This window comes from Myxocyprinus asiaticus, chromosome 33, assembly GCF_019703515.2.
Source record: "Myxocyprinus asiaticus isolate MX2 ecotype Aquarium Trade chromosome 33, UBuf_Myxa_2, whole genome shotgun sequence".
In the NCBI taxonomy this organism is placed as follows: domain Eukaryota; kingdom Metazoa; phylum Chordata; class Actinopteri; order Cypriniformes; family Catostomidae; genus Myxocyprinus; species Myxocyprinus asiaticus.
This window is the reverse complement of record NC_059376.1, coordinates 21,928,015-21,948,597: the sequence shown is the minus strand read 5'-3', so window position 1 is coordinate 21,948,597 and position 20,583 is coordinate 21,928,015. Positions and strand designations below refer to the sequence as shown.

The 20,583-nt window shown below is 37.9% G+C and overlaps 1 protein-coding gene across 2 annotated transcripts in view; it reads left to right on the top strand.

Moving 5' to 3' along the window:
* LOC127424329 (breakpoint cluster region protein-like) overlaps nucleotides 1-20,583 on the top strand; it is a 70,660-nt gene continuing 50,077 nt past the window's right edge. For both annotated transcript variants that reach the window (XM_051669403.1, XM_051669402.1), the window contains exon 1: nucleotides 1-1,922. In XM_051669403.1, the coding sequence (XP_051525363.1) occupies nucleotides 530-1,922 (1,393 nt within the window). In that variant the 5' untranslated portion in view covers nucleotides 1-529. The remainder of the gene's footprint in view (nucleotides 1,923-20,583) is intronic.

Genomic DNA, 20,583 nt, shown 5'->3' with positions numbered 1-20,583 from the left:
ACTACATAGTCAGATCATATGGAGTGACGGACAGCAGCGTAATGTTGCATCTTACTTAAAGAGTACAGACCGCTTTTGCGAAATATGGTCATTTGAGATACTAACGCGATTATCTTCTGGAAACGTCTTTGGATATACCATTCAAATGAGCAGAATAAAAAGATTTCAGCAACTTGCGCTGATAACGTGAATGAAAAGTGCATGTCGCGAGCGAACCAGTGTGTGCAAGGAGCGATTCTCAATTGCAAATTTGCCATTTAAATGGGACGAAACGCGGATGTAAATGTTTAAAGTACACGTGGATTTTTCTGCACTGCTTGTTATTGTTAAAGGAGAGAGGTAAGCATCTGTCCAACATCAACTATCAAGTATTTGTCAGACATGAAAGTGAAGATGCATGCAGAACAAGTTCAAATGAAAAGTTAAGATGTGAAGTGATCACCGTTTGCGTTGTGTCTGTTACTAGAAACAATATGTCGAGTACGTGAATTATTTTCTCACTAAATAAGTAATCCAGCATTAAGCAACCATGGTAGAACCGGTTGGTTTTGTGGAAGCATGGAAAGCTCAGTTTCCTGATTCAGATCCTCCTGAAATGACTTTGAACTCTGTGGGAGACATTGAGCAGGAGCTGGAGAAATGCAGAAACTCTATCAGGAGACTGGAGATGGAAGTGAACAAAGAGCGCTTTCGAATGATCTACCTACAAACGCTTCTGGCCAAGGAGAGAAGAAGCCACGATTCTCAAAGATGGGGCTTCAGTAAGGTCTCGCAATGTGACCGGAACCAACCAGCATCCACAAACTCCCATCATCAGCTGCCTGGGAAAGTGGATGGCAGCAGGTGTCTTCCAGCTAAACCGAGGCACACAACAACCATAGGTTTGTCCCCAGAGGAGAACCGTGAGTCTCAACTGTCTGTTGAGGTGGAGGGAGGGGATATCTCAGACCGGGACAGACAGAAAAACAGAGATGGGGAAACAGATGGCATGTCTCCGTCCAAAAAAAGGAGTGTTGAAGCTCCCCAACGGCCCATTGCTGGCCGTGGTCCTGGACACCATGAGGTGGATGGTGTTCCTGAGTCTCCACCAAAGGAGAAAGCCAGCATGGGGTTGGGAGTTGCAGCTCTCAGGTCAAACTTTGAACGTATTAGGCATGCCAATTCTCAAACATCAGGGGAGGGCAAGAGTGAGAAGCCTTACTATGTGAATATGGAATACCACCATGACAAAGGTCTTGTTAGAGTCAATGATAGAGAAGTCTCTGAAAAGATAAGTAGTTTGGGTAGTCAGGCTATGCAGATGGAGCGCAAAAGGTCCTTACACTCTGTACCGGGTAATCTCTCCACTGCTTTTGGGGATGTCTGTAAACCAGAGAGGTCTACACACCATGACAACTGTGAGTTTGAAGATGCAAATCTGAATCCTCAGTTCCTCAAAGACGGTTCTATACGACTAAACGGAGGGAAGACTGAGTCAAACAGAGCTCCTCAACCGAACTGGCAACAGTCTGACTGTCAGCCCTATACAACCGTTTATGTGGGGGGCATTATGGGAGACGGGGAGGATTTGCATCTGACTTGGCCCAGGCGATCATGCTCGCCTGGGAGTTTTGAGGATGGCTACACGCCTGATTGCAGCTCCAATGAAAATCTGACCTCCAGCGAAGAGGACTTTTCCTCAGGTCAGTCCAGCCACGTGTCCCCAAGCCCCACCGCCTACCGTATGTACCGAGAGAAGAGTCGCTCCCCATCCCAGCACTCTCAGCAGTCGTTTGAGAGCGGCAGTCCTCCTACACCTCACTCCCAAAAACGTCTCAGGCAACAGCTAGCATTCTCTGAGGGCAATGTTGTTGGTGTCCGCAAGATCTGGCCTGCTGATGGATGCTCCAGCAACTTCAACAACAGTTTCCATGGAGATCTGGGTAAGACAACATTCTTTCAGTGTTTACTTTTGTACAGTGTCTGTTTGGGCCTTCCATTAGGTCAGATTTAACACTTCCTTCCACAGGAAAACAGATGACAGTGACAGTTTCAGAAATTAACCTTTAAAAATGGGATAGTTTACATAAAAATGAAAATTCTGTCATCATTTACTCACCCTCATGTTTTTCCAAACCTGTATGACTTTCTTCCGTGAAACACAAAAGGAGATGTTACGCAGTATGTTTGCCTCAGTCACTATGTACTTTCATTGCATCTTTTTTCCATATAATGAAAGTAAATGGTGACCCAGGCTAACATTCTGCCTAATATGATTCTGGAACAACATGAAGGTGAGTAAATGATTACAGAATTTTCATTTTCGGGTGAATTATCACTTCATGGGTCAATATTTAGTGTTAATTTTCAGATGCGAAATGTCTTTTTTTTTTTTTTTTTTTTTTTTAAACATAAAATCACACTGTCATCATGTTTATATAAAATAATTTAATCAAATAAATTCATTAAAATACTAAGTCTAGAATAGAATTTAAAGATACCAAATATTACATATTTTACACCCACATTTTGACACTTCAGTGGCATTTTACTCCTTGAGATCCCATTAATTTCTTACTCTGGACAGTGGGAAAGTAAAAAAGGGCATGTTTTTTTAGCCAAGAACCAGACACAAAGATCAATTCTAATGAAATTTCTTGACACTTATTTATTTTTATTATTATGTTTTATTATTTTTTGATTTAGTTCTTTGCAGTTGTGCAACACTTCAAACATCAATCTGATTGATTGAGATCGATATTACTTAGTCAATCTAGATTTCTAACAACTGCACCACCCGTCTACTATCTTTCTTCTTTGTGCAAAGTTGTCAGTGCAGTTTCTAACCCCTCTTCTTAGTCTAAGTCTGATGATGAAACTAGTTTGATCTGCTGCGTTCAAGGCCCAGAATGGCTTTAGGCAGCGCAGTCACTCGCTCTCTGTCCACCCAGAGTGTTTATGCATCAGTTCACATTAGTGTTGTTGTCCTGCCGAGGGCTAATTAACCTAAAGGGGTCATTCTAAGATAATGAATTTAGCAGGGCTTTTTTTGTTGGGGGTGGAGTGAAAGACAAATGACAGGGTTTCACAACTGGGGGGGTTGTAAAGGAACTGCAGTGGTTTCATATTAGATTGTGATAGACATGCAAAAAGCCAGTTGCCAAATTAAATTATAATTAAAAAAACAAATAAATGCATAAAATTAAAACCATCAAAATAGTACAATTGCATGATCTTATCAAAATGATTAAATACATTGTTTTAATTATTTCCACATACCAACATGTGAAATTAATTATATTTATTCATAGGTTAACATTTCTAAAACCTTTGGGAGTAAATACTGATACTCTACAAAAAAACATCTTTCTTAATTTTGGTCTTGTTTACATGTAAATGTATCTAAACATTCTTAAAACTACATAAATGTACTTTTTCCAAAGCAAAATTTCAAAATAAAACAGAATCAACTATTAGATAGTGGGGGTAAGAAAAATAAACTTAATTGAAAGGGAAAACAAGTTTATTTTTCTTGCCTCATTAGCATGTATTTTTACTGTTTTTTAAAAGCATAAACCTCAATTATGTTAAATTTCTCTGATATCTATAATCTCACATAAAATACAATTTTGAAATACTGATCATTAAGCTGGTGGTAAAGACCGATAACCGATTAATCGGACAATAGTTTTTAAAATCGATTTATAGAATGTTAAAAAATTATCTTTTTTTTTTAGTATGATGGGTCTTGTCTTACTATGATGGGCACAAGCACACAGGCTACAGGAGTCTAGAAAAAAATGAATAAAATAATTTTTTTTCAAGATTTGGTGCATAACGTGGTACTTTTAACCATAAATGAACCCAAAACACATAAGGGACACTCATTTTGAAATGACGGAGACTTGGCACTTTTACGATGCTTTAAAATTACGTATTTACCAAATTAAGCTTTTTATAGCATATATTTACCAGATGAAGGGTAATCAACTTGTATATCAACAGATGAGGTTTAATGAAAAATAAGGTTTATTATGTTTCACAATTTATGAAGTTGGAGTCTTGATGTTTGTGCTAATGGGGCACGTTTTCATATAGTCACAGTTTTCTTTGCATGGGCTTGCTTCAATTAAGATAAATTGATTAACTAATAAAAATATGCGTTAAAGTAAGATGATGAAAGATTTAGAGACAGCAAAAGCGTCCTCCTGCACCAGCCACATAGGAGCATGGAAGAATAAAGAAAAAATCGAATTTTAAAAAAACGTATCGCAACTATCGGCATAGTTTTAGCCAAAAGTTCCAAAAACTAACTATCGGCACCGATTCATCAGTAAACCAAGATATCAGCCTACTTTTAGTAAGGCTATTTAGATATACTGGAAAACAAGACAGAAAATACACAGTAAAAAAATATTTTTTTGCAGCGTAATTGAGGTCATTGGTCTTCGGCTGACAAAATAGGTTTGGAACCCCTGGCTTAAGCAATTGCACGATAACGATATATCCATTGTTTCCTTATTAAGCAGATTACACAGACTTCATTGCTACATTGTCATGTATTGTCTGCTTAAGTCTTGTCTTTTACTTCCCCCACTTTGCTTTATAACATACTATTAGAAACTGCTAACTAAATGTCTTGTTATATTCTGTAGTTGTTGTGATTGCTCTTCAAGTTACATTTTCAATTGCACACGTGTAATTTGACAAGTTTGACTTAAGAGAAATCAAGAGACAAAATCAGATCTCTCTCCTCTTAAGCAGAAAAGAGGAGCAATTCACTCGACATCATCTCAGTCCAAGCTTTAGTTACATAAGCAGTCAGAAAGCACTGTGCTGCAAAGTCAGCATGCCACAAACAAATTGCAGATGATCAGTATAAAGAGCGGAGAGCGGTATTTCAGTGACAGTGTCTTGATGGATTGTGATTTACACCAGTGGGAACTCTGCCTGGAGTGTAGACGTAGAGCAAACCTCAGGCTGTCTCTAAGCTTTCTCTAAGTTTTCTTTGGAATCTAATGCCCTGAAGGTGCTCTCAAACAAGCACAGTCGAGTCCTGCAGATTAGTTTAAAAAGATTGCATCATTAATGCACGGTGAGAGCGTGATGCACAGATTTTAGTCCTCTAAAATCTCAGTCATGCTCACCTAGTGCCCCTCCCTTATGTAAACGTCTGTGCAGCCAAGTGTGTTTGTCAAACAAGGACATACCGTGCCACAGTCTGTGGTAACTGCCCTGATATTTATGAAAATACATATTAATTTGGATACTCAAGGCAGCCTTTTAGTATGAATGTACTGAGAAAATATGTAAGCTCACTAAATATGGTGGCCCTAAAAAGTATTTAGACAGTTAAGCCACACTTAAAAATGCTTGAATGCTTATGCATTATATTACAAAATATCTAACCAAGGTTTTTTTTTTTTTAAAATAGCACAAACAAAATTTTAAGGCACAACATTTCACAAAGTATTAGTCTGTTGGGTTTCAAATGGTAAAACAAAAGATATATTGCTCAAAATTAAGTACAAAAATGATAGTGACACTGGTTGTCAAACTTGGTGGAAAATACCCATAGTTAATGTGATGAAATATACCTGTGGTTACCCTGCTATGACATCTGCATAAACTTAAGGGAAACTGACTCCATGCATCCATTAAAAATCACTTCAAGACCAGTCGGTTAAAAGTAGTCACAAGGGGGCCTGGGTAGCTCAGCGAGTATTGACACTGACTACCACCCCTGGAGTCGCGCGTTCAAATCCAGGGTGTGCTGAGTGACTCAAGTCAGGTCTCCCAAGCAACCAAATTGGCCCAGTTGCTAGGGAGGGTAGAGTCACATGGGGTAACCTCGCTCTCAGTGGGGCGCGTGGTAAATTGTGCGTGGATCACGGAGGGAAGCATGAGCCTCCACATGCGGAGTCTCCGTGGTGTCGTGCACAACGAGCCATGTGATAAGATGCGTGGATTGGCGGTCTCACAAGCGGAGACAACTGAGACTTGTCCTCTGCCACCCGGATTAAGGTGAGTAACCGCACCACAACGAGGACCTTCTAAGTAGTGAGAATTGGGCATTCCAAATAGGGGAGAAAAGGGGATATAAAATAAAAAAAAAGTAGTCACAAAAATATACGATATATGATATATTGACAGATATGTCAATTTAGTTGTGAGAAAAGGTCTCAAAATACAATGACATTCAGACACTTTTAATTGTAACTTAAGTGTCCAAATAGTATTACACTGTATAATAAAATAAATTATACAATAAAAATGTTTCCTCAGACCACTTCTGTGGTTAAACAGTAACTTTTTACACATGTTTGGGAATCTGCCTTGTTTTACAAAAAGTACTTGCTAAAGAGAGAAAATGCTAATGCTCATGATCAGTCAAAGGTGTTGTGCTTGCTGGACTCTGAATGTGTTCAGTTTGACTTTGTGGGCATAATGCTGACAGAAATGGCCAGTGAAGGAGACCAGGTGATATTTACAGTTTTACTGTGTGATATTTTTCTTTAGAGGCAAAAACTGGCAGGTTTTCCTTCCATGAACTGAGTGTTAAAAGTCACCTCTTAGGAGCAAGCGGCCCTGGCAGGCATGCTAATCCTGTCTGTATTATTAGAATAAACAGACCTTTGTTACAGTTTCTACATACTCTTAAGTTCCACCATGCCTGCTGGCTCAAGATTGCCAAAAAGTTTTTGCAGGAGGATGCAACTTTTTCAAAATCATGGCACTTTTACAGGCTCTTGTGTGTTCTGTGTGGAAATGTATGCGTGTTTTCAAATTCATGGTGATCCTGATATCCTGATATTGTTAAAGGTGATGTTATTTTTTTTTAATGTTAAAATACTTTCTTCTGTCCAAGCTTAATATGCAATGACAACTGTAAGTAAGCCATTCGTTGGTTGATCCACCAAAAGGGTAAACACTGTGACTATATCTAAACATTGATCTGTTGGTTTAAGCATCCCAACCCAACATCATCACACGAAAAGTCAGAATGTTGTTTCTGAATGATCCAGTACCCTGATATTGGCCCCGTTATGCAGAGTTGATGACAAGTTGCATCTCCCATCAGTCATATTTGCATCGGTTCAAGTGTGGCGGGACTGGAAGTTGGGGATGGGTATTTTTGAGAGTAATCTAACCCACAAAAAAACGATTACATGATTACACGAAATTAAAATACACGTAAAAAATAACAAGTATGACACATACATGAATTTTACGGTTTCAAAGACAACTTCAACAAACTATGTTTTTCTTTTGGGAAAAAAAAATGTAATAACCAATATGCTTTAATAAAAATGGAAAACAAAATGTCTACATAGAGGCTATCACATTTTTATAATTTCACATTATTATTCAGAAAAACAAGTGGTGAAAGTTTGCTTTTTATAAAATGTGCTCCGCCTGTGTTATGAGATTTATGTTAAGAGATTTGGCACTCATACACACATACTGGTCTGATCAGCTTCTGAGTTCGCGTCACATTTTTTCAACCATAAAAGCAGATCCTCGTTGGTTTGCAATGCATGACTCCAACATGAACCGAATACAGAGTAGAATTCAATAAGAACCAAAATATTACAAGGATTGCGTTGTAATATAACTTGGCTGCAGAGATGCCGCCTTCTTCTTTATCTTCTTCTCTCACCCAACAACTCAACAACATGTATCCACAGTGCCCCCTAGTGGACTCAATTGTAACTGCGAGATTTGATCAGAGATTCAGGGAGATTCAGAAATTAGTATAATTCAGCTCTGCTCACGGCATGCAAATGCGGAAAGGAAAATGAACTTGCGATATTTGAGTAGTGTTTTCAATACTTGAGTAGCTGGTGCAGAACGAGTACTCTATTACTCGATTAATCGTGCACATCCCTACTGGAAGTACATTGCGTCAGCAGCGTGGGAGACCTGGGTTCACCTCCCATGTTGAAACCAGAAAGTAATTGCATTCGCATATTAATTGAGCACGATTCAGAGATTCCATTTAGGGTTGGGAGTAGAGTTAACAACATATGTATTCCTGTTGACCGTGTAACATAATTAACTAAATTTTGGCACCACTCTGTGGACATTTCACACTGAAACTGGAATTCACACGTGTCCATACCTTTAACCACATTTCTAGATTCGGCCACTTAGGGCAGTGATTTGAATTATGGTAAGCACAGACCAATTTCAGCAGCAGAATTTTCAACCTACTGTCGTTGAATTCACTGTGACATCAATCTCAGAATTACAGACTTCACCTTTAAATTACACTATTCATGTTGGCCTGCAAATTTTGCTAGAGAATGAAACTTGTAGGTTACTGCTCTTGTGGGTTCTGCTTGGAAATCCTTTTGAGTTGTATAGGTGGTAGTTGAGTTTCATTGGTAGTTTTTGGTCCGACCGCATCATTGATTTCCATGATATATTATCGTATTCAAGTATAGTATCTTTAGTATTCTGAAGCTTTGCCAGAATCTGTGGAGTTCAATAAGGCGTTGGGAATGGAGAGAGGTATTTGCTGGCACTCATTCTTTTTGTTGTTTTTCCTTTTTATCATCTGCCAGAGCTCAAAAAACCAATGAAAGCTTAGACATCAGAAATACCACTCATACAACATCAAACGGACAACATGTGCACATAAAGCTTGACAACAGCAGCAAACCACTGCATGTAATTTTCTTTTTTCAAACAGTCGACTTATGTGGTCTGTTAAGCTGTAATTTCGCACTACTGATGCCTAAAGACACGCCAACCTCCCCTTTTTGTATCTATGAGTGTTTGTGTCACCTGTTGTCCTTGGGGTCAGACTGTGTAAATGGGGCAGGGACGAGGGCAGGGTGGCATGTATCTAGCTGGAGAGCTCAGCACCACCATCACCAGCTGAAGAGAAAGAGCATATCTTTCTCACTGTCATTTAATGGGAGGAGCTTCTCACTTTGAGTCACATAAACACAGTCATGTGTTATTTTATACTGCAGTCTGATAGCACACATGTAAAGCCATAAATAGGAAAATACATTTTAGTTACTATCCATGCAACACAGTTAGATTTTTAGGGAATTGGTGTTTTTTTCTCTCTCTCTCCCCTTTTCTCCCCAATTTGGAATGCCCAATGCACTCGCCTCAATCCGGGTGGTGGAAGATGAATCTCAGTTGCCTCCACGTCTGAGACCGTCAACCCGCGCATCTTATCACGTGGCTTGTTGAGCACGTTACCGCAGAGACAAAGCGCACGTGGAGGCTTCATGCCATCCACCGCGGCATCCACGCACAACTCACCATGTGCCCCACTGAGAGCGAACCACATTATAGCGACCACGAGCAGGTTACCCCATTTGACTCTACCCTCCTTAGCAACCGGGCCAATTTGGTTGTTTAGGAGACCTGGCTTGAGTCACTCAGCATGCCATGGGATTCGAACTCGCGAACTCCAGGGGTGGTAGTCATCGTCTTTACTCGCTGAACTACCCAGGCCCCCCTGAATTGGTGGTTTTTAAGACCAAGCCGTAAATCTGTCTTAAAGGGATAGTTCAACTCAAATTTAAAATTCACTCATCATTTGCTCACACATATTTCTTTTGAAACCAAAACTTACTTAATCTTTTGTGGAACCCAAATGGAGTTATTTATAGTAGAATGTCAAAGGTGCTCTTTTCCATACACTAGTGAATGTTGTGAATGTTGACCACGGTTGTCAAGCAAGATTTTCGGTGAATGAGGACATAAATTTAATTCAGTTCCTTACACAAAGCTATCATATGACATTAGAAGCATTGCAATATAGTGCACGGGTTTTGTGGGCTACTTTTATAATAATTTAAGTCTTTTTTTTTGTCCTTTTGGAGCTTGATAGCGGCTGGCCCCCATCCACTTTCATCATACGGAAAAGAGCAGTTTGTGCATTTTGCTAAACAACTTATTTGTTTTTTCCATGAAATAAAGAAAGTCATACAGGTTTGGAACGATATGACTTTGGTGAGTAAATAATGTCAGAATCTACATTTTTGGGCGAACTATCCCTTAAAATCATTCAGCCTTTGCCATTTCATGATTTTTTCCACTTTGGTAAAATTACTTTGTTTTGCACTGTTTAGAGCAGGGCTTCATGTTTGGTTAATCGTGTGAGTAAATGTGCCTGCTTTGCTTTGGTCAGGCTGCACGGATGACAGCCTACATTCCGTGTTTAATTTGCTTCTTTTTGCTTTCAGAACAATGTGATGTAATCAGTGGCATAGCCAAGGGTGGGCCTGGGCCCACCTAAATTAGACCCAGGCCCATCCAAAATATTAAAGATTATTCTTTGACTTCAAATATACACTGGCGGCCAAAAGTTTGGAATAATGTACAGATTTTGCTGTTTCAAAAGGAAGTTGGTACTTTAATTCACCAAAGTGGCATTCAATTGATCACAAAGTATAGTCAGGACATTACTGATGTAAAAAAACAGTACCATCACTATTTGAAAAAAGTAATTTTTGATCAAATCTAGACGGGCTCCATTTCCAGCAGCCGTCACTCCAACACCTTATCCTTGAGTAATCATGCTAAATTGCTAATTTGATACTAGAAACTTGCCATTATATCAAACACAGCTGAAAGCTATTTTGTTTGTTAAATGAAGGTTAACATTGTCTTTGTGTTTGTTTTTGAGTTGCCACAGTATGCAATAGACTGGCATGTCTTAAAGTCAATATTAGGTCAAAAATGGCAAAAATGAAACCGCTTTCTCTAGAAACTCATCAGTCAATCATTGTTTTGAGGAATGAAGGCTGTACAGTGCTTGAATTTGCCAAAAAACTGAAGATTTCATACAAAGGTGTACACTACAGTCTTCAAAGACAAAGGACAACTGGCTCTAACAAGGACAGAAAGAGATGTGGAAGGCCAGATGTACAACTAAACAAGAGGATAAGTACATCAGAGACTCTAGTTTGAGAAATAGACGCCTCACATATCCTCAGCTGACAGCTTCATTGAATTCTATCTGCTCAACACCAGTTTCATGTACAACAGTAAAGAGAAGACTCAGGGGTGCAGGCCTTATGGGAAGAATTGCAAAGAAAAAGCCACTTTTGAAACAGAAAAACAAAAAGAAGAGGTTAGAGTGGGCAAAGAAACACAGACATTGGACAACAGATAATCGGAAAAGAGTGTTATGGATCTTAACTCTATTGATCTTTTGTGGGATCAGCTAGACTGTAAGGTGCGTGAGAAGTGTCCGACAAGACAGCCACATCTATGGCAAGTGCTACAGGAAGTGTGGAGTGAAATGTCACCTGAGTATCTGGACAAACTGACAACTAGAATGCCAAGGATCTGCAAAGCTGTCATTGCTGCACGTGGAGGATTTTTTATGAGAACTCTTTGAAGTAATTTAAGAAGTTCTGAACATTTTTTTCAAATTGTAATAGTAATTTTTCACGTTATTAATGTCCTGACTACACATTGTGATCAGTTGAATGTCACTTTGGTGAATAAAAGTACCAATTTTTTTCCATAAGAGCAAAATCTGTATATTATTCCAAACTTTTGGCCTCCAGTGTATATTTATAAAATAGTAAAAAAAAAAAAAATCTGATTTCTGAAAGTACTGTTTTAATGCATGTTTTAACTGTTAAGGAAATTTTGTAAAAATAATAATAAAAATTGGGTGAAAATTTGGCCCATTCATTTTTATTGAGGCCCACCCAAAAGTAATTTCCTGGCAACGCCCTTGGATGTAATAAGGAAAGCACCGCTATTAATCCTTGTGGTTTACAACCTAGGATACAGGTACACCCTTCTTAAACCATGATCACACTCAAAATTGCATTAAATGATTAAAAGAGAAAAAATAAACCCACATCGTGGTGTTCAAAAATCGGAGTCTATTCAAAATATAAATTAAACCTGGAAATAAAGTTTTAGGATTTTGCAGGTGCAATTCACTGAAAAGGGCTAAAAAGTTGATTGAATTATGATGCGCAAATGGCTTGAACATGCAGCGTGAGTCTCGTCACACTTTAAAAGTGTTTAGTCACCCATTTAGCTGATAAAAACACTATGTGATCATGAGGAAGGATTACATCAAGATGTAGATTGGAATGCAGGTGCGAAAAACTATCGCTGTTGCGTGCGTGGTAGTGATTACATGATTACAATGACATAATTTAAGAAATATTTAAGATTCCACACAATTTTGTGATCAGTAATCAAATAAGCAAATTTGTGACAGTAACTGTGTTAACTCACTTTGTACAAAAGGACAGGTTTTCTTTCATTAAAGCACTTTCACAAGATGTTCTGTGAAAATTCACATGCAGGATCATGATTGAATCATAATCATCAGGTTTTGCACAAATTTTTCACTCAAACTGTTATGCTGATAATATCATTAATGAAAAATAATCAATTAAATTAGAAAAATGCAAAATAGAAACATTTTCACAAGTGGAAATGTGTGACAAACGTCTGACAATTGTAGTAATAAGCTACCAGAAAAAGCCTGTCCTCCACACACTGTATTTGCAAACATTAAATCACAAAGGTAGAAAGGTCTCTTATTGTAATTACAGAGGAGAATGTCAAATGATGGAAAGAGTGAACAGGGTCATCATGCAACAATTCAACTTCAAATGGACACTTAACTGGCTTTTCTGGTGTTTGCAATCATAGTGTTTTTCTTGCTTCCCATGGCATCTGTTGATGTTTTTAATGGGTTTTAAATCCATTTCTCTGCATTGATCTGATTCACAAAAATAAACCCCTTTTAATGTCCCCATGAAATCCAGATTTGAGTTTGGTAGCTTTTAGTGCATTTTTAGTCTGTTTTTAGATTTAAGCCATCTATATGCTAGTGTGCTCCTAAAAAGTTCACCAAATTAACCTTTAACACCTTTAAAACTTTATTTTTTATATTTATGTAATTTGACCTTTTTCTTCTAGGAAAATGACTAAAAATATTGATGACTAGATTGATGACAAAAAATCTTGCACTACACAGATTTTTGTCGAAAATGTCCCTCCCCATTTACGCCTCCTGTAACCAACTAGCAAGTAGCAAATCATGGTTCATGGCTGTGATTTAACTAAAGCCTATTGGCAGTATTAAAATAGCCAATTGATATGTTTTGGCCAAACTTCTCGTTTCGATATGAAATATGTTGACACAGGAAAGAAAACTGCTTGCAAGCGATTTCAGTTTTCTTGAACTACATGATTTTCCATTTCTGCTTCCACTGTTTTCTTTTCTTCATTCAGTGAATAAAAAGTGACAATGCCATGCGTTTCCCCTGAGGTCTTCAGTACAGTGCTGTCTTGTTGTAACATGCACTCTGTGCTTCTCCTCAGATTTACTCACCCGTGTCACCCCCCGTCCTAATTCTGCACCAACCCCTTTGCCTGCAACAATACCACCCCCCTCCCCTAAATTACCCCTTAGCAGGGAAACCTATCCAACCAAATTTTCTTGCTGTCAACAAGGCTTGGATCCCTAGTAACTCACTGTAACATCATAACGCCTGCTACCCATTTTCCACAACTGTCTTGTCCTTTTGCCTCTCTTCAGATTTGTTGATTTATTTCACCATTCTCAGCCGTACCCATTCAGTTTATCTCACACAGACATGTGCATTTATACAGATGCCCATTCACACTTCGAAATGCATGGATGTCATTGCATTAGACAACAAAATATCAAACCAAGTGGCATCTGCAAACTGATTTTAGACCTTTTCTGAGAACTAACTTTACTTTTCTTAGGGGCCATTTAGACCAAGCGCGTTCTCGCGGTAAAGAAACCTACAGTGTCGATGTGGCACAACAGATATAACAGAATACTGGTGTCTTGAGATGCACCTTTAAAAGTTGACATCTTTTTTTTTTTTTTTTTTTTACCTGACAGCCTATAAAATTAACAAAAATATTGCCAAAGTCTTTTAGTGATTGTGTGAATTCAGTGACCCTCAAGTTCATAGAGGGATTCTAACCACAGGTGTAATTCAACATATTAACTATGGACATTTTCCACTAAGTTTGACAACCAGTTAAGCGTCCAAAAACTTTTTAACAGTATATCCAGGGGCGGACTGGGAACAAAAATCGGCCCTGTTGAAAAATTGTTGAGGGGGCGGGGGGGTATCAATGTGACAAACGGGGGTGGGAGGGGACTTGTGTTTTACTGTGCCCTTCTGCATATCGTGGCCCCCTCGGCATATTGCAGCAGCACCGTTTCATGGCACCCTTCAGCTTAACACGTCGCCCTTGATCTATCAGATATGTCTTGCAGTCCCCTTGTACCTCATAATGTCGAGCAGATGAGACTGTAAAGAAACAAAGTTCCAAAGCTTTTTCTACTGTTCGTCTACTGTGTGCCCTGATCCCCCTCTAGGGATTACAGTGCTTCCCTGGTGGGACTGAAAGGGCCTTCTGTGCTCATTCCCTTAAGTGTTTATGGAATGTCTTAGCTGCTTGAGAAGTGTAGTAAATACATGGCTAATGAAATGTAAAGTGGCCTATGAGCCTAGGCGCTGACCCTCAAGAGCTGGTGCGCAGTTGTGTGTGTAAAGTGGTTGGTTTAGAGTAGCCTATAGGTCAGATATGACTCTTGTAAGATTTAGGATATGTCTGAGTGGAACTGGTGTTGGTAAAAGTTCCTAATGTTAATGCACAGCATGTGATTCACTGTGTGTATCAGGAGCATTTTTTTCCATGGAGGCAAGGGAGGCAATGGCACTTCAGAAGAATCAGATGAGGAAATAAAAGTATATTACTACAAATATTACTAAAGTAACACTGTCCAACAGTCCTACACTGTCCAACAGACTTGGGCATTTCTAAGCTTTGATATTTCTCCCCTGTGCCCACTCAAGCTATTTTAACTTTGTTTAATGAGTATGTTTGGTAGCCACACCTTTAATTCTCATTAGTTCTCCTTGACCTGTCTGATCATCAAGAGAATTTAATGACTGTTACGGTCCACCCTTGATGCATTACCCTTCATAATGAAACCAGACAGTGGACGACGGAAATGTTTTGATGGAGCATGAGGGATCTGGCCATCAGCCAAACCAGCAGGCGGTGTGCGGTTGAAGGCCCAGAGGTTTTATTTTTATTCTGTATGTAGATGGGGTCTGCTTGTAAAGTCTGTTTGGAAACTCCAAACAATTGAGGGTATTTGGCCAGTACACTATTCCTTTTCATAATGCAAAATAAGCAGAAATGTTTCACACTGCAGATTTATTGAAGGTTTAAGCTTTTAAATCCCACAGGTTCTTTTGTTGCCATGCCGACCGCTAGTTTTATGATCTTACCAATGCTTTATTGCTTAGATGGTTGGTTTGGATATAACAGTGTTGGTTGTTGTAATTGTTTTCATCTATTGCTTGATTGTAATGACTTTTTTTTTTTTCTTGCACTGGGAAAACTTTCCTGACCTTAATTTTGAGATAACCATTGACAAGGTTGCCAAATGTGAGTACAAATTGGCTTAGGCTGGTAATTTTATTAGGAACTGCAATATTACTTGGTTTAAATTGCGGCCTAATAAGGTCAGTTGTACTTTTGCTGTTGGAAAGTTACATGAGCGAGTCAAATCTAAGACATTTAAAGATATCACATCTTTAATAAGACTCAACATGATCACACGGGATCCAGTGTGTTTACCTTCCCCAGTGGCATGACCTGATGTGTGTTGCATCAGCAGTAGGTTTGGGGAGTAACGAAATACATGTAACGGGATTACGTATTTAAAATACAAAATATAAGTAACCATATTCTACTACAGTTACAATTTAAATCATTGGTATTTAGAATACAGTTACATTCAATAAGTATTTTGATTACTGAAGAGATTACTTTGCATTTTATTGTCATTTGTTTCATTTAATATTTACTCCTTTCAGATGGAAAACATTTATACTTATAAATGATGCGATCCAAAGAGCGTTTGAGCAGCAGTAAAACACTTTCTTATTCACATTCTCACATTCATACGAGCAGACAGAGAAATAAGTTTGAAATAAGTTTGGAGCAGAAGAAATAGAAATAAACCTTGTGTAAATTGTCAGCTTTACGCTAAGATAAAATGCTATTTCTAGTCATTTTACATGCACGTTACCAGACACGATCATATTTTTTCATCAAGAAAATTCACGTTGGATCATAATTTATTTTTTCTAGTAAGACCTTTGATATTAGGTCAAAAATTATATCATTAATAATAATTTTTTTTATTGTTTTCCCATAAAAAATATCTAAAAATCTTTAAAACAAGATCAATTTGATTTATCTTGTTTTAGAAACAACACCTCATAAGATATTTAGGTTTTTCAGAGAATGTATTTTTAACGTGTATTTTGTCTTATTGTACTGGCAGAGTTTTTATAGTCAAAACAAGTGAAAGAATTTACCAGTGCTGAAGAAGTAATCCAAATTATTTAGAATATGTTACTGATCTTAAGAATACATACAAATGACATTTTACAGCATGTATTCTGTAATCTGTAGTGGAATACATTTAAAAAGTAATCCTCCCAACCCTGGTCAGCAGTGAGGCAGACCCGGGCTTGGATCCTGCGTTGAGACCAGAAAGTAATCACATTCACATAATCAGTAACGAGTACAATTCAAAGGTTGCATTTTCCCCTCTAACATTCAATGCTTACTCCACTGATGGATAGGTTTGGGGGGGTACAGTTTATAAAATATAGATTCCTCTTCACTGTTACTGTTTTTAACATTCGGTTAACCGTGATATATATATATATATATATATATATATATATATATATATATATATATATATATATATATATAGTTGATGTCAGAAGTTTACATACACCTTGGCCAAATACATTTAAACTTAGTTTTTCACAATTCCTGACATTTAATCATAGAAAACATTCACTGTCTTAGATCAGTTAGGATCACTACTTTATTTTAAGAATGTGAAATGTCAGAATAATAGTAGAGAGAAAGATTTATTTCAGCTTTTATTTCTTTCATCACATTCCCAGTGGGTCAGAAGTTTACATACGCTTTGTTAGTATTTGGTAGCATTGCCTTTAAATTGTTTAACTTGGATCAAATTTTTTGGGTAGCCTTCCACAAGCTTCTCACAATAAGTTGCTGGAATTTTGGCCCATTCCTCCAGACAGAACTGGTGTAACAGAGTCTGGTTTGTGAAGTGCACCAGTCCCTCCTGAAGCAAAGCACCCCTACAACATGATGTTGCCACCCCCATGCTTCACGGTTGGGATGGTGCTCTTCGGCTTGCAAGCCTCACCCTTTTTCCTCCAAATATAACAGTGGTCATTATGGCCAAACAGTTACATTTTTGTTTCATCAGACCAGAAGAAATTTCTCCAAAAATTAAGATCTTTGTCCCCATGTGCACTTGCAAACTGTAGTCTGGCTTTTTTATGGCGGTTTTAGAGCAGTGGCTTCTCCCTTGCTGAGCAGCCTTTCAGGTTATGTTGATATAGGACTCCTTTCACTGTGGATATAGATACTTGTCTACCTGTTTCCCCTAGCAACTTCACAAGGTCATTTGCTGTTGTTCTGGGATTGATTTACACTTTTCATACCAAACTACGTTCATCTCTAGGAGACAGAATGCGTCTCCTGCCTGAGCGGTATGATGGCTGTGTGGTCCCATGGTGTTTATACTTGCGTACTGTTGTTTGTACAGACAAACGTGATACCTTCAGGCGTTTTGAAATTGCTCCAAAGAATGAACCAGACTTTCGATTTTTTTTTGTATTTTGATTTTCCCATGATGTCAAGCAAAGAGGCACTGAGTTTGATGTTAGGCCTTAAAATACATCAACAGGTACACCCCCAATTGACTCCAATTATCCTATCAGAAGCTAATTGGCTAATTGTCTAAAGGCTTAACATAATTTTCTGGAATTTCCCAAACTGCTTAAAGGCACAGTTAACTTAGTGTATGTAAACTTCTGACCCACTGGAATTGTGATATAGTCAATTAAAAGTGAAACAATCTGTTTGTAAGCAATTGTTGGAAAAATGACCCATGTCATCCATAAAGTAGATGTCCTAAATTACTTACCAAAACTATAGTTTGCAATATGAAATCTGTGGAGTGGTTAAAAAATGAGTTTTAATTACTTCAAACTAAGTGTATGTAAGCTTCTGACTTTAACTGTATATATATATATATATATACACACACACACACACACACACACACACACTCTCAGACCAGCCTCTTGAGGTATCATCCTGGGATGCTTTTTAAACAGTATTGAAGGAGTTCCCATCTATGTTGGGCACTTATTGGCTGCTTTTCTTTATTATTTGGTCCAAGTCATCAATTTCAAAAACTGTTTTTTTTTATTACATTTTAGTTTTATAATGAAATATATTAATACGGTGGCACAATTTATTTTTGTCTACAAAACTAATTTCAAACATTTAAGCATACGCCTTCAGATCAAAAGATTTTAAGATCATGAGAAACATTTCAGTCAAGTGTATATATATATATATATATATATATATATATATATATATATATATATATATATATATATATATATATATATATATATTAAAAACTGGTGGCCAAAAGTTTGGATTAATGTACAGATTTTGCTGTTTCGGTAGGAAATTGGTACTTTAATTCACCAAAGTGGCATTCAGCTGATCACAAAGTATAGTCAGGACATTACTGATGTAAAAACAGCACCATCACTATCTGAAAAAAAGTCATTTTTGATAAAATCTAGACAGGCCCCATTTCCAGCAGCCATCACTCCAACACCTTATCCTTGAGTAATCATGCTAAATTGCTAATTTGATACTAGAAACTTGCCATTATATCAAACACTGCTGAAAGCTATTTGGTTCGTTAAATGAAGCTTAACATTGTCTTTGTGTTTGTTTTTGAGTTGCCACAGTATGCAATAGATTGGCTTGTCTTAAGGTCAATGCTTGAAATTGTCAAAAAACTGAAGATTTCATACAAAGGTGTACACTAGAGTCTTCAAAGACAAAGGACAACTGGCTCTAACAAGGACAGAAAGAGATGTGGAAGGCCAGATGTACAACTAAACAAGAGGATAAGTACATCAGAGTCTCTAGTTTGAGAAATAGACGCCTCACATGTCCTCAGTTGACAGCTTCATTGAATTCTATCTGCTCAACACCAGTTTCATGTACAACAGTAAAGAGAAGACTCAGGGGTGCAGGCCTTATGGGAAGAATTGCAAAGAAAAAGCCACTTTTTAAACAGAAATAAAATAGAAAGGATGAGTGGGCAAAGAAACACAGACATTGAACAACAGATAATCGGAAAAGAGTGTTATGGGTCTTAACCCCATTGAGCTTTTGTGGGATCAGCTAGACTGTATGGTGCGTGAGAAGTGCCCGACAAGACAGCCACATCTATGGCAAGTGCTACAGGAAGCGTGGGGTGAAATGTCACCTGAGAATCTGGACAAACTGACAGCTAGAATGCCAAGGATCTGCAAAGCTGTCATTGCTGCATGTGGAGGATTTTTTGATGAGAACACTTTGAAGTAGTTTAAGAAGTTCTGAAATTTTCTTTCAAATTGTAATAGTAATTTTTCATGTTATTAATGTCCTGACTATACATTGTGATCAGCTGAATGCCACATTGGTGAATAAAAGTACCAATTTTTTTCCATAAGAGCAAAATCTGTACATTATTCCAAACTTTTGGCCACCATTGTATATCACATACAGTTCCATGGCCAGTAAGAATTATTTTTGGTCGTACATTTTCTCAATACACTCGCTATTGGTATGTGTGGGGAAAAGTTAATTTTGCATGCCAATAGGCTGTGGTTGAAAGGACCATGTGATTTTTCCCACCTAGAGATAAAGCATATTAAAACTCCTGAAAAAAAAAACATTGCTATTTTCATGCCTTTTGTGAGTATTAGGCACAGCTATGCTTTTCCACTCCCTAAACTGGCTCAAGCAAGACATTAGGCTGTCACAGAATTACTAATACCATTTTATGCTATGAAAAAATAGTCTATAGACAGCATTGGTCATAGTTTTAAATAGGAACGATATACAGTGTGTAAAGTATCCCATCTATTGAGTATCTGCTATTTTCCCTCAGAATACATCTAAACAAATCTTGTATTGACTTCTCAGCTGGCTGTACTAAGTGAATTGCCATTGACGGAGGCTATTTTTTAGTTGCCTCTTGTAGCCAAGCAAAGGAGAGACATGTCTGCGTGATTTTCTGGTAAAATCCATTTCCACTCTCACCCATGTGACCACTGCCTCCCAGGTGACCATGCTGACGAGAGTTCAATTGATTTACTAAAGGAGCAAATCCTTTTAACACCACACCACTTTTCTCTTTACTCTCAGAGCCATCTGCTGAAATCGATGCATGTGGAGTGCATGCCAAGAGCCCTGTCATTATCGGGTGCTGTACCTCTGAATTCAGTTGTCACAATTACTTAACATTTGCCTTACAAAGGCCAAAGTATTTATTCAAGTGGGAAGCGGGGACCACATATGTGTTTATTTTAGTACCCAGTTTGTGTTTGGAAAGATTAGGCTGGCAGTAAAAGTGAAGATGAGATTTAATGGTTTCATATTATGAGTTCAGTCTGTTGA